This window comes from Gavia stellata, chromosome 28 (genome assembly GCF_030936135.1).
Source record: "Gavia stellata isolate bGavSte3 chromosome 28, bGavSte3.hap2, whole genome shotgun sequence".
In the NCBI taxonomy this organism is placed as follows: Eukaryota; Metazoa; Chordata; class Aves; order Gaviiformes; family Gaviidae; genus Gavia; species Gavia stellata.
In genome coordinates this window covers 8260898-8275167 of record NC_082621.1, presented here as the reverse complement: position 1 = coordinate 8275167, position 14270 = coordinate 8260898, and the positions used below count along the sequence as shown (strand labels likewise).

The window sequence follows — 14270 nt, the reverse complement described above, 5'->3', positions numbered from 1 at the left end:
TATTTCTGCCTAAATACATTGTGGTGTGTGTCTATAAATGGACAGTGCTTAGTTATTGTATGGATTAATTTAATTCTGGGCTCCTCCTGAGCTGAACCACCCTGTTCCAGCAAGAAACCCATTACTGCAGAGAGACAGTATGGAAACAGACTGCATCAAGAATGTTTCAATCACTATCTCAGCAGATCTTGCACATGAAAGTGGTCTTTTCTTGTGCCTCTTCAGGTCTGCCGTACATACAATCAATGCTGTGCCACAATACAAAGCAAAACACCCTTTGGTATCTTGCAGTATGACCCTGTCTTAATTTCAGACTCTTATTCCGGATACTTCCTTCCAGAGAAAACATTGGTTTAGCTTGGGATCACAAGTGGCTGAGAGCAGATATTGGCAGTGTACACAGTTTATGTGGCCATTCCACTCCACGCAAACCTTTTCCCATTAATCGAAAAAGAATACACAAGGAAAATGCGAGTCCATCCTGAATGCTGCTGGTGATTTAGTGGCAGCAGATGGAGATACAGCTGAAGTACCCAGTACCTTCTTTGTTTTGATCTTCATTGGCAATGTCTCCAAGAGCCAGAGCCTCAAGAGGAAAAGGAACTACCAATAGTGGGAAAGAATCAAGTAAGGAGTCTTCTTGAGAAATCTCAACCCATACAAGACCATGAGACCTAGGGGAGTGTATCTGACGGTGAAGAGATGGCTGGCTGATGGCACTGTGAGGCCTGTGAGGCCTCTCCATCATCAGGATGGCTGGAGAGAGGCAAATGTTACACCCATCTTCAAAAGGGTAAGAACTATCTGGGAACTACAGGCTGGTCAGCCTTTAACCCAGGGGAAAACCATGGAGCAAGTCCTCTTGGAAGTTCTTTCTGAAAGGAAAAGATAATGATTGGGAATAGTCAACATGGATTTTCCAGTAATAAATTATGCCTGACCAGACAACTTACCTTCTATAACGAAATGATGAGAGCTGTGGATGACAAGAGAGCTGTGGATGTAACCTACTTGACTTTAGCAAGGCTTTCAACATAGTCTCTGTTAAGGGATGGTATAAGCAGATGCAGCCTCCAGCACTGGAGCCCAGCCAGCTGCCCAGGGACCTGAGGTCTCTGCCCAGGCTGAGGCACACGGCTGACGCTTTCCCATCTGCAGGTCTGATCGGTAGCAAAGTTAAGCACGTATCCCAGAGACACACAGTGGCAAAGACACACACACACAGAGGCACATGCAGGACACTGACATGGCCAGTAACACAGACACTGCCACAGACAAGGCGGTGCCTCCAGCAGCAGCAGCACACAGGGCCCACATCAGACACAAGCACAGACAGCCATGTCCCCTCTGCTGGGCTTGGCAGAGACAGGAGGTCACTAGTGCAGACACACACGTGACACTCAGGGTTCACAAGCACACATACATTTGTGGGTCCTCCAAGCATCAGCGCAGCCCCTCTGTCCACCTGGTACCCCTACCTGGTTGCCAGCCCTCAGACACACACCACAGGTCACCTACTTGCCAGCTGGTCCAACCTGATGCACCAAACATGCAGCAGTCACACACTGGTCCACAGGCACCCCACACTCGTGGGTTCCGCTGGGCACAGACCATCTGCCCACCTGATTCCAGACCCATGGTCTCATTACTTGACAGCTAGTCCAGCTTGAAGTTTGCTAGTGAGTTACACACATACACCCCTGATGCAGACCACGTTTGGGGAAGATACAAACATTTGCCCCCTCCAGCCACAGCAGCTGTCATCCAGGCACACGGGCTTAAGACCCACAGTTCCAACCCTGTCACTGGTGCTGAGCCATCTCACGGGCTGCACTCATCCAAGTCCCTCCCAGTACCTGGTTTTGGGAACACACACTCTTCCTGCCCCAATGCCTGGCAGCTGAGACCCCACTGGCACCAGTAGCTGACACTGGGTCCTCAATGGCTGCAGTAGCCGACACCACAGGCACCTACACTGCTGGTCTGACTCCAGTAGCTGGCACCAAACCCACTCACACTGGTCCCCTTAGTAGCTGGCACTTAGACTCTGCAGCACATGTACACATGGGATAGAGAGTACACAGAGAGAGAGTTAAGGAAAGTTTTAATAAGAAGACAAGACAGACTGTAGTGATCATGTGCAGGGCTCAGCCAGACAAACACACTGACTGTCTCTGTTTCACATGCAACCTGCCCCTTTTATACCCCTTTCTATTTCGCTCTATGTTCATCCCCAGTCCCCTTCCCCTGTACGTTTCTTCCTCAGTGTGCACAGTCCCACAAGCCCCCTCCAGTATCTGGGAGCATCTGCATTTTTATCAGTTGCAAAGTCCAGGTTGGCCCTCTCTGAAGTGATACCTGCAGTTTCTTTACAGTCCATCAATTAGTGTGACTGGTTAGCTCTGTTTCTTGTTGTCTCTCTCAATGTCTCCATCATTGTTTGCGTGTCAGGGTTGTGTGTCTGAATGTTTTGTTTACTATTTTCTCCTTTTCCTTATGATACCATTTTGACAAGGTCCTTGATCAGATAACATTGAGGGATCAGATGGTCTCGCCTTCCACATATTGTTAGCAGTTTCCACAGCTTCCTTGTATCTAGTTTTGGATATTATGGTCTGAATGGGTGGACCGCTAGATGGGGGAAAAACTGGATGGATGGTATTTGGATTCAAAGGGAAATGGTGAACGGTTTGTCATCTACCTGGAGACTGGTTGTGATGGGATTTGCTCAGGGGTTTATCCCTGGATCTGTACTGTTTAATACCTTTATCAAAGAGCTGGAGGAGGAAAGAGAAAACAGTCTTATACAATTTACAGAGAACATCAGTGTGAAGTGATGGCACTGTCCATCACTGGCACTGATCAACAGTCAATATACTCAGGTGCAAGGGAGGCCATTCAGAAGGACCTAGACACACTAGAGGGACCTCATGAAACTGGGAAACCTCATGAAACTGAGAAAGGATAAATGCAAACTCCTGCATCATGGATTGATTAATCACCTGCATGAGTACAGGAGGGGCAACTGCCTGCTTGGCTAGCAGCACTACTGAAAAATGATGGAGGTTATCAGCATCCTGAGCCCGATCAATGGGGTAGGGTGTTTATGTTCCTTTAACTCAGCACCTGTTAGACCATATGTGGAATACTGCTTCCAGTTTACGGCTTCACACTACAAGAAAAACGTTGATAGTCTGGAGTGATTCCAGTGGAAAGCCAGGAAGATAGTTGGGCACTGGAAGACAGGACATTTGAGGAGATGCTAAGGGAACTGGGTTTGTTCAGTTCTAAGAATAGAAAGCTTAAGTCATATTTGATTAGACAAAACAAGAAATATTTTCACCATGAAGCTGTTCAAATGCTGGAACAGGGGCCCAGAGAAGCTGTGGGACAGCATCCTTGGAGACATTTAAAATTCAACTGGACAAGGACCTAACTTAACTATCTTTGAGAAGGAGGTTGACTTAGAAACCTCCAGAGGTATTTCCCACACTGAAAGATCCTCAACACAGCTAAAATAGGCAGCTAACAGATGCAGCAGTTTGCACAGCAGTTTCTGGGCTCTGCTTCTTGGAGATTTCCTTGGGATATTCTCAAACTTTTGCAGGCTTTGTCTGGGATTGTCAGGGGACTCCTAGGAACCCCTGAGGAACTTAGAGGGTGCCTGCTGCTGCAAGTTAAGGGTAAAGATGAGGAAAAGGATAAGGATAGAATAAGGATAGCCACAGGGGTCCTTTACTTCTGGCAAGCTTCCAGTAAGCTCTAGCAGCTTCTAATGACCTTTGTCAGCTGCCCTTGATCGAAAGATCCATATGGGATGGAGTTAGAAAGTTACTTCACAGCAGCCCTTTATAGTGCTGTGTTTTGCATTTGTGGCTAAAACAGTGTAAGTAACACACCAGTGTTTTGGCTATTGCTGAACAGTGCTCACACAGCATCAAGGTTTTCTCTCTTCCCCCCACCCAAAAGCTAGAAGGCTAGGGGTTGGGTAAGAGGATGGGAGGGGTCACAGCCAGGACAGCTGACCCAAACTGTCCAAAGGGATATTGTATGCCATGTAATGTCGTGCTCAGCAATAAACCTCAGGGAAAAAAAGAAGGGCACATTTGGACCCTGAGCTGCAATAAGACTTTGAACAGATCAAACAAGAGATAGTTCCTGCAGCAGCCCTTGGGACAGGCCAGAAAGTACAAGCTGTGAGGAGTGTACTCTACACCACACCTGGGGAGCATGGTCTCACCTGGAGTCTTTGGCAGAAAACATTCAGAGAGATCCAAGGTTGACCTCTAGGGTTTTATAGCTGGGGGTATGGAGGATGTTGCTACACTCCAACTGAAAAGGAGATACTAGCAGCATATGAGGGGGTTTGAGCTGCTTCAGAGGTTAGCATGGATTTCATGTTTAACTGACCTGATAGCCTTCTACAATGAGATGACTGGCTTGATGGATGAGGGGAGACTTCAGTAAGGTTTTTCACACTCTGTCCTGCAACATCCTAATAGACAAGCTGACAAAATATGGACTAGCTAACTGGACAGTGGGATGGACTGAAAACTCACTGAACTGCTGTGCTCAGAGGATTGTGATCAGGGGCTCAAAGTCCAGCTGCAGGCCAGTCATTAGTGGAGTACTCCAAGAGTCAGTATTGGGTCCAGTACTATTTAACCTCTTCATTAATGATCTGGATGACAGGATAGAGTCCACTCTCAGCAAGTTTGCTGATGATACAAAGCTGGTAGTAGTGTTGCTAGACCAGATGGGTAGGACGTCATTCACGGAGACCTCAAGAGGCTGGAGAAATGGGCAGAGGAACCTCATGAAGTTCAGCAAAGGGCAATGCAAAATCCTGCACCTGGAGTACCCCATGCCCCAGCACAGGCTGGGGACCAACTGGCTTCAGAGAATGATCTTGGGGTATTTGTGACTTAGTAGGTTTCACCAGATCCAGTTGTCCAGGATTCTGTCCAGTCACATTTTGAATAACTTTGCAGGGGGACACACCAAAACCTCTCTGGAAAACTTGTTCCATTATTTGAGCACCCTCAGAGTAAAAGTTTTTTTCTTCTGTTCATATGGAATTTCATGTTTTTTAATTTGTGCCCATTGCCTCTTGTTCTGTCACTGGGCACCACTGACTACAGTCTTGTTCTGTCTTTTTCATCCTCTCCCATGAGGTGTTTATACACATTTACAGGATTCCCTCTGAGCCTTCTCTTCTCCAGGCTAAACAATCCCAGCTCTCTCATCCTTTCCTCATAGGAGAGATGCTCCAGTCTCTTAATCATCTTTGCGGCGGCTCTTTACTGGCGTCTCTCCAGTATGTCCATCTCTCTCTGGTACTGGGGAGCCCAGAACTGGACACAGTACTCCAGGTGTGGCCTCACCATCACTCAATAAAGGGGAAGGATCACCTCCCTCAACCTGCTGACAATGCTTTGCCTGATGTAACCCACAATACCATTAGACGTCTTTGCAGTAAGGGCAGGTTGCTGACTCTTGTTCAACTTTTGTGTCCACCAGGACTTCAAAGTATTTCTCTGAAGCACAGGAAAATTTTTTGAAAATGCCTGAGTAGGAATTAATGGATTTTCAAATAGCATCACATATATGGATTTAAAGGGATGTTTTCAGTCCTGGAGTGCCCTTTTCAAGGAGAACCAGCTGCAGGAGAATGAGGTTTCCATTATGTACCATATCATATCAACCAGCACCATGAAGACTCTGCTGACTGTACACATAAGACTTCCTTTGAACATCATGGGTTAACAACGAGACATGCAGACACCTACATGCAACAGCTTTAGAAGTTTTAGCCAGCTATCTGGAGCTGTCATAATTTCAGTAACAATTCAGTTGCCCAAACTCAATGTATGTAATGAGCTGAAATGCTCTCTAGACTCCATTAAGTTTCTTGGGGTGGCATTCAAGTATCCAAATGCAGCTGATCAGTGCTACTTAGATGCCATAGAGTGATGCATTACATGGAGCTGGCAGATACATGCTGGACATAAGTGAGACCCAAAACTTCCTGAATTGGCTGCTGGTGGTGAGGTAGGGTATGCCTGGGGCTCTGAAATTGTACTTCATGCCTATGTGTGGGTAATTAAACACTGGAGTTAGGGAAGACAAATTCCTCACTGCCTGCCATCTCCAGATACCTGCAAGTTGTCTGTTTCCCAGGTTGTCATCTTAGCTCTTTCTACAGTCAGAGGATAAATCACATTTAGAATTTACTTCATGTTTTTGGTAGATCTCTTAGAGACTCATATGTTCCATTCTGACAGTTCTGTTGCCTCTCTGCTAAAATGCTGACAAACCTTCATGGAATCAGTTTCCACATAGTATTACAACATCTGAATGGCTCAACAGTAGCAGAAGACACCTTCCCCCCTCTCCCATGAAATGTAAAATGAACAACAAGATAAAAACACAAAAAACCAAAACAAAACCAGAAAAAGCCCAGAACAAGCCCATCTTTATCCTTCTCCCATCGCCCATGGCCATCTCTGTCTTGATAGGTTGGAGTGTTCAATTTTCTCAGAGATATTGGGCTCAAACTCATAGAAGTAGCTTCTACCTTTTAGAAAGACAATTAATAAATCAAAGTCTCAAAAAGGAAGTGATAGTAAGCCTAATTACTCCTAGATGCATACAGAGGCTTACTGAAATTCAGTCTTTTATTCTGAAATATAGGAGTGTATTGGAACAGCTAATTGAGGATCTCTGCTGCTGCATTCTTAATGTGGAGAGTCCTACTTTCATTCAGTCCTACCAGGAGGATGCCTAATGCAACTTTCCATCTCCTGTGGAGGCTTGGAACTTGCTGTTTATCATTCTGAATAGATCGTAACCAATGACAACCAGTCTTTCCTAGGAAATAAGACTACCTACAATGACATATCCTTTACTGAGGTCCGTTAGTGCCAAGTGCTGAAGAAAACAAACACAGAAACAAATGAAACAAACTGCATTTACAATTACTAGCAAAGGAGGTAAAATATCCCTTAAGTTCCCCCTTTAAGAAAAGTAAAAATATACAGTTAAAATTTTTCTGTCTTATCTGCAATGCAGCTCAGCTTTAGCAGGATGCCTAGAGAACACCATACCCCCATCTCCCACCTGTACTCTATACCATAACAGTAAGGGCACTATAGGTTTCAATTCCCTCAGTTTGAAAATGTTGAGAACTCACCTCTCTTGCAGTCTTGACTGTTTCCCAAGTGCTACTTAAATAAGGTCATGACTACCCCTCCCTCTGCTTCTAATGTCTAATTGTGGTTTCAACAACTGCATTTTCTATAGTTTTTTTCTGTAAAGCTTTTTTATATGTTTCTGTCATATTCTACGGATGTAGTTTAGATCGGCTGTTTCATGGCCTTTTTAATAGGCTATATCACCAGAGAGAAGAGGACACAGTATTCTGTTAGGCCCTGATCCTAAACTAGGAATTTAAAGTAGGACAGATGACCTATTCTCAAGAAGTTCCTGTTTCTCTTCATTATGTAGAGAAAAAGGACAGCTAGCTAAAATGCAGATGTCTGTACTGCATTTTTCTAAAATTAGGAGTGTTGCAAAGGTGCAGAAAACCTTGAATGAGGGCAGTATGAGAGATGAGGAGAGCAGGGAACAGTCTCTTCCACAGATGTCACTCAGGGCAGGAGGAGGATCACAAAGATTCAAGTGGTCTACTCCTCCTGGGGCAAATGATGATGTAACAGCAGGTAGGCCACCCCTGCACAAACTGAGAAGGACAAGGGCAACCCATTTCCACTGAGCACAGTCCAAGACCAACCTCCAGCACACTGTGGGCACCTCTGCTACCTACCCAAGTATGCAAGAAGTTCTCAATAAGGTCTGAGCATACATGGACATGCATACACACAAATGTGCACACATGCACACTCAGAGGCTGTTGGAGATCTGGTTATTCCAAGGTCCTGGAGTCATTTATCTGTGAGTGCTTGTATGAGGCTCTCAGGCACATCTCCAAAAAATTTTATTCATGGCGTAAAGAACAGAGAGACGCAAAATACAAATGACACTATGGCCCAGGTGACAAGATACCTGTCCAAGACACATTGCAGTCTCTGCTACAGTGACTGTACTTTATGAAATATTACCTTTTTTTTCTTGGAAACAAAGATTGAAACCTCATTTTCCATCAGACAATGCAAGGTAGTATATCACTAATACTGAAGTAATAAGATTCACATAAACTCATACTGGACAGAAGAAACACAAAATCTTTGAGTAGAGTTTGAGATACATCCATTTTCCAAGTGTTCCAAGTTAGAGTGTTTAAAAAAAGTCAAGCATAAAAGAAACAAAAAATCCAAGTATGCAGAGGAGAAAAAAGATTCCTTTCAAGCAGAATAAGTTTACATATTCCTTAGCTCAGCTATAATTTTGATTAGTACTCCTTTCACTTCTTTATTTCTAAGGCTGTAAATCAGGGGGTTTAATGTAGGAATTATGGTTGTGTATATGAGAGCTAGGACTTTCTTAGTGTCTTGTGAATTACTGGATTTTGGCCGTAAGTAAATCAAGGTCCCACTTGCATAATACAGTGTTACAACAATAAGGTGTGAGGAACAGGTGGAGAAGGTCTTGTGTCTGCCCTCTGCAGAGGAAATCTTCAGGATGCTGGAGATGATGCAGGCATAGGATACTAGGATGAGACAAAATGGTGTAAAGATGACCAGCACTGTGGCTGTAATGATCTGCTTTTCATACAAGGAGGTGTCAGTGCAGGAGAGCGTAATGAGCGGGGGAATATCACAGAAGTAGTAGTTAATCTTCTTGGGCCCACAAAACAGCAATGTGAACACCCAAGCTGTCTGCACCACAGACACAATATTACCACTGCAGCATGACAGCAGGACCAAGGAGAGACAAACTCTGCTGTTCATGATGATTGCATATCTAAGGGGGTTGCATATGGCCACGTAACGGTCATAGGCCATGGCTGCCAAAAGGTAGCATTCAGTGGCTCCTAAAAAAATCACACAGTAGAGCTGTGTGGCACAGCCCATGTAGGAAATGCTCCTGTCCTCTGACAGGAAGTTTACCAGCATCTTGGGAACAACAACCGATGCTGTGGAAATATCCAGGAAGGACAGGACCCGGAGGAAGAAGTACATGGGCATGCGGAGGGTGGGGTGCACTGTGGCCATGAAGATGAGAAGGTTCCCAATGATGGTAATGGTGTAAGTCAAGCAGAACGTGAAGAACAGCAAGTGCTGCAGTTCTGGGTGGCTGGACAATCCAGAGAGGACGAATTTGGTCAGCAGAGTGTGGTTTCCTGGTTCTGGTCCCTCTGTTGGCTTCATCTGGGAGGAATCAAATGGACAGATTTTTGGAGGGGTAGGCGCTGCACCAAGATCACGATGCTTCAACCAGTTACTGAAGCAATGCGTCTCTTGCGAATCCCTGGAGAGGCACTGGATCGAAGGGTGCAACTCTAGAGCTGGCTTAGCTGTACAAAGTAAGGCAGCAATGGCTGTGCATTCTGAAAGCACGTGATGTTAGTGCTCTCTAAGTTGCGTAGTTTGGGATAGTGACCAAGCATACAACTACGAGGAGTTTGTATTAAAGGGTTGGCTCCATTACGGGTGTAGGGTTCATTGCTGAAAACATGTGCTCCCCCCAGATGTCAGGTCTGTGGTCCCAGCTGGTTCCATAGGTGCTGTCTGCACTGAAGGGAATGCCCAGCTAAGAACCAAAACACCCACAGTCCAAAGAAAGCAAAACTAAACCGAAAAAAGCAAAACCAAATACACTTTGTCTATAGAAAGGAAATGGAAGAAGCAATAATTAGAGGGAAAGATATCCATGGAGAATTCTAAGAAAGTGTAGAAGGTAAAGCTCAGTACTACCTGCTTCATTAGTCACATTGCCTTCTTACCCTGATGAGTGTTGCGGTGTGTGTGGTGCCGATGGGATATTCATGCAGCACTGTGCCAGCCATGGCAGCTTTGTGTTTTCTTACTGCCCAGAATGGGAAACTGGTGCACTGAAAGAGAGAAGAAATCAGCCTGCCACAGAGGAGAAAGTGGTCATTAATTCTGCGTTCTTCAGATTCGTCATCTCTTACCGAAGGGGCGACCAACCACTGGACAACACTGGTAAATCTTAAAACACAAAATGCATGTTGGCAGCAAAAATGTATCCATATATGGGGACAGAGCAGGGAAGCACCTTTTCCACTGTACACACATGGACCTGGTCAACAGACCACAGCACATGGAGAAGAACACATCATTAAAGCAAGAGCATTGCATACAACCCTATCATGATTCAGTCACTCCTCATACTGACTCCATCTAATTTCTCTTTCTGCTATAACTTAACTCACACAATACTCCTTTTTGTGAGTGGGTTCTTCTAACATGAACATGAAAGTGAAAGCTGTGGAACGGGGAGCCACAGACGATCTTTACTTACAAGCACAATAAAGAAACTCCTAACGTGCTCAGGCATTTAAAAGTCTGATGTATTTAAAATGAATCTTTCTGGTCTTGGCTGTTTCCATTAACATAGAAAAGAAAGAACACTGTGGTATTTGAAGCTCCAAATTTTGAGAGATACCTCAGTATAACCTGTGCATAACAGAATAGAGAATGACATTAAAAATTCCCTGCAGTTTGTAATGGCACACATTCACACTCATTTTCTTAACTTCTTAGATCCATGTAGCTGAAGTAGAATCTACCTAGTGCTGCTCTTTTATCTCTTATGAAAATTTTAGACTCTTGCTTTGGTCATTAGCTGTTAATTAAAGTCAATAAAACCACAGCAGTCATTGTTTTACTGATAGGTTAGCATTCTATTCCCTAACACAGAAGACCTCTCAGAAACAACTCCCACTTTGTGTAATTCCTGTTTAGTGGCTATGAGGACTGTTAAGTTTTGGTCGCACTTCCTCCTTGGATTTGCTTTATGTATTCACAATAAGCATTTCGAAGTGTCCTACCTTCAGCAGTTCTGCCATCCAGTGCTTCCAAAATGGATCATGCAAATTTCACTAGAAGAATTTTCTTTGTTTTCTTACCTTAGGGACAGTGTTGGGCTGATGACTCTTACAGTCAGCTTACGTTGCAGTTTTTAAATTGTATTTTAAATGCAGATGCTCACCTGCCACAGGTGACATTAGCACATGGCATATTCCATGGAATGTCAGGCATGTTTTCTCTGAAGCACCATAAATGGAATTTACTTGCCCTTCACACACAATGCCAGTTGCCAAAGATTAGCCTCAAAGAGAAGAAGAAAAGGAATTTGTTCAAGTTCTTTAAATTTAGTTGAAATAGTAGCAGAATCAATTAGTTTCAAGGAACAGGGACAATGAAACTACATCATGCACATGCATGTTGACTTGCAAGTACATGAGAACATACATGAGCCTCTGCACGGTAGTTCAATCATGAGATTCCTTTTGCAGCAAAATTATGTAGTGCCTTTTAAAGACAATCACAGGAGCAAAAAAGAAAATTGTTTTCTTCAGAAATTACTCTAGTCATTGAGGATGTAGAGACCCACAAGCTGGGCTTCAGTGTTATCCCAAGGCTCCTTGAAGTCTCAGACACCTTTAGCATTATTAAAGGATGTTAAGAGCAGCTGCAGGCTCCTGCAGCCCTGACCCAGGACCCTCCTGCCCAGCCACTGGAGCCCAGCCCACTGCCTAGGGACTTGGGATCTCAGGGACGCAGCTGCTGCTATCCCATTTGCAAGTCCAACCAATAGTAAAGTTAAGCATGTATCCTTGAGACTCACAGGACACAGACACACAAAGACACACAGAGACATGCAAAGGACATTGACATGGCCAGCCACACAGACTATCACAAACAATACATTGAGGACTCGCATCACACATGAGTGCAAACCCCCTCCTTCTCTGGTGTTGGCAGAGACAGGAGGTCACTAGTGCAGGCACACACATAACATCCCCAGGATTCACAATCACATGCACATTTGTGAGTCGCCTGACCACTGACATAGCCCATCTGTCTGTCTGGTATCCCTGCCCAGATCCTGGCCCTCTGACCTGCCCACAGGTCTCCTGCTCACTGGCTGGTCCAGCTTGATGCACCAAACACGCAGCACTCACACACTCATCTCACAGGCACCCCACACTCACAGGTTCTCCCTGGGCGCCAGCACAGACTCTCTGCCCATCTGATGCCCTTGCCCGGACCTCCTACTCACTGCCTGGTCGAGCTTTAAGTTTGCTGGTGAATATACATACACACCTCACACACACCTAGTTTGGGGGATGTATAGACACTCCCCCCTGCCCCCAGCAACCAGCACAAGGCATAAGAGCTGTGACCCATGGTCTTGCTCCAGCTGCCAGCGCTGAGGCCCTCACTCACCTCACTCACACCAGTCCCCTCAGTAACTGGTTTTGGGGGCACATGCTGTTCTCACCCTGGTGGCTGTAGACTGAGAACCTACTGGCTCCAGTAGCTGCACTGGGACCCCACTGGCTGCTGTAGCTCACACCAGAGGCCAAGGGTGCCCACACCCGCAGTCGGACTTCAGTAGCTGGCATCAAATCCACGCACACCATTGTCCCCAGTAGCTAGTACTTGGTCCTTGCAGCACATGTACACACAGGATAGAGTGAGAATATGCAGAGAGTTATGAAAAGATTTAATAAGATGGGACAGACTGCAGTGATCAGGCGCAGGGCTCAACCAGACCAGCAGTGACCAACCCCAGTTTACACTCAACTGGTCCCTTTTAGACCCCTTTTCTCTCTATCCCCCTCTTTGTTCCTCCTGGCTCCCCTTCACCTGAACATCCCCTTATCAGCTGGCATGGTCCCACTGACCCCATCCAACGTCCTTGACACCCCAGGTTTGCATCCTTACTAGTTGCAAATTCCCAGTCGTCTGTAGTTTCTTGAGAGCTCATCAACTGGTGCTGTTTATTCCTGGTTATTGTCTCTTAGTGCTAATTGTTCAGGTTTTATGTCTCTGTGGTTTTGACTCCCTCCCTTTTATTATTATTCCAATTTGGCAAGGTTCTCAGTCAGAGGTATTTGTCTAGATTCTTTTTATGCTTAATGGCGAGGTCTTCTACAGGGTGTTTAAGATCATCCTCAGGTAGATGAGACTAACCATGTTTTAAATGGAACTGTTTCTCCCCTTTGACTATAAAGAGAGGCTAAAGTAATTGGCCCAGATACATACCTTTTGTAGACACCTAAGTTAACACCTGATTTTTCCCATCCTATTTTGTGCACAGTTGGTTTGGTTACAATGTTTTCCACATTATTGTTATGACTGTTTTTTGGGAACCAGAGGAGCTGGGGGAAGATAGCAGAACATCAAAATTATTATTTCCATTTTCTCATCAAGGAGTCAGGTGCTTTTTGGAAAGCAGATTGCATAGTTTTGATTGGGTAAATCCGCCCTGCAAATGTAGTTTGTGGACCCTCAATTTTGACTAGTCCTCTAGACATAGCTGCCCTATGTTTCAGATCAGAATCCTCTTTAGGCCTGGGTTTTAACTACATAGAGAGCAGAGCCACAGAATAAAGTCATGACACTCAGGTAGGAGGAACAGGTAGAGATGGCCTAGTGGAATGTCCAAGTGGAAACCATTAAAGTGTGGTGTCCCTCAAGGGTCCATACTGGGACAAGTACTATTTAATATCTCCATCAGCAACCCAGACAGTAGAATTGAGTGCACCCTCAGCAAGTTTGTGGATGACACTAAGCTGAGTGGTGCAGTTGATTCATTAGATGGAAGGGATGCCATACAGAAGGACCTTGACAGGCTTGAGGAGTGGCCCATGTGAACCTCATGAAGATCAACAAGGCCAAGTGCAAGGTCCTGCACCTGGATTGGGGCAATCCCCACTACCAATACAGGCTGAGGCATGAATGGATTGAGAACAGCCCTGTGGAGAGGGACTTGGGGATACAGTGACAGGACAAAGGGAAACGGTTTTAAACTGAAAGAGCGTAGATTTAGATTGGATATAAGGAAGAAATCTTTTGTGATGAGTGTGGTGAGCTACTGGAACAGGTTTCCCAGAGAAGTTGTGGATGTCTCCTCCCTGGAAGTGTTCAAAGTCAGGTTGGATGGGGCTTTGAACAACCTGAGCTAGTGATGTCCCTGCTCATTGCAGGAGGGTTGAACTAGATGATCTTTAAATGTCCCTTCCAATGCAAGCCATTCTATGAGTCTATGATTTTATGGTTCTATGATTCTGTGGTTCTATGATTCTATTATGATTCTATGATCTTTGTCTCAATTTG

At 45.0% G+C, this 14270-nt stretch overlaps 1 protein-coding gene across 1 annotated transcript; it reads right to left on the bottom strand.

Annotated features, from left to right (window-relative positions):
• Positions 1-8378: 8378 nt before the first annotated feature.
• On the bottom strand, positions 8379-9329 carry LOC132316715 (olfactory receptor 10A7-like). Its single transcript, XM_009820454.2, has one exon. It carries the CDS (start codon positions 9327-9329, stop codon positions 8379-8381), a length of 951 nt encoding a protein of 316 aa, XP_009818756.1.
• Between the last annotated feature and the right edge of the window lie 4941 nt (positions 9330-14270).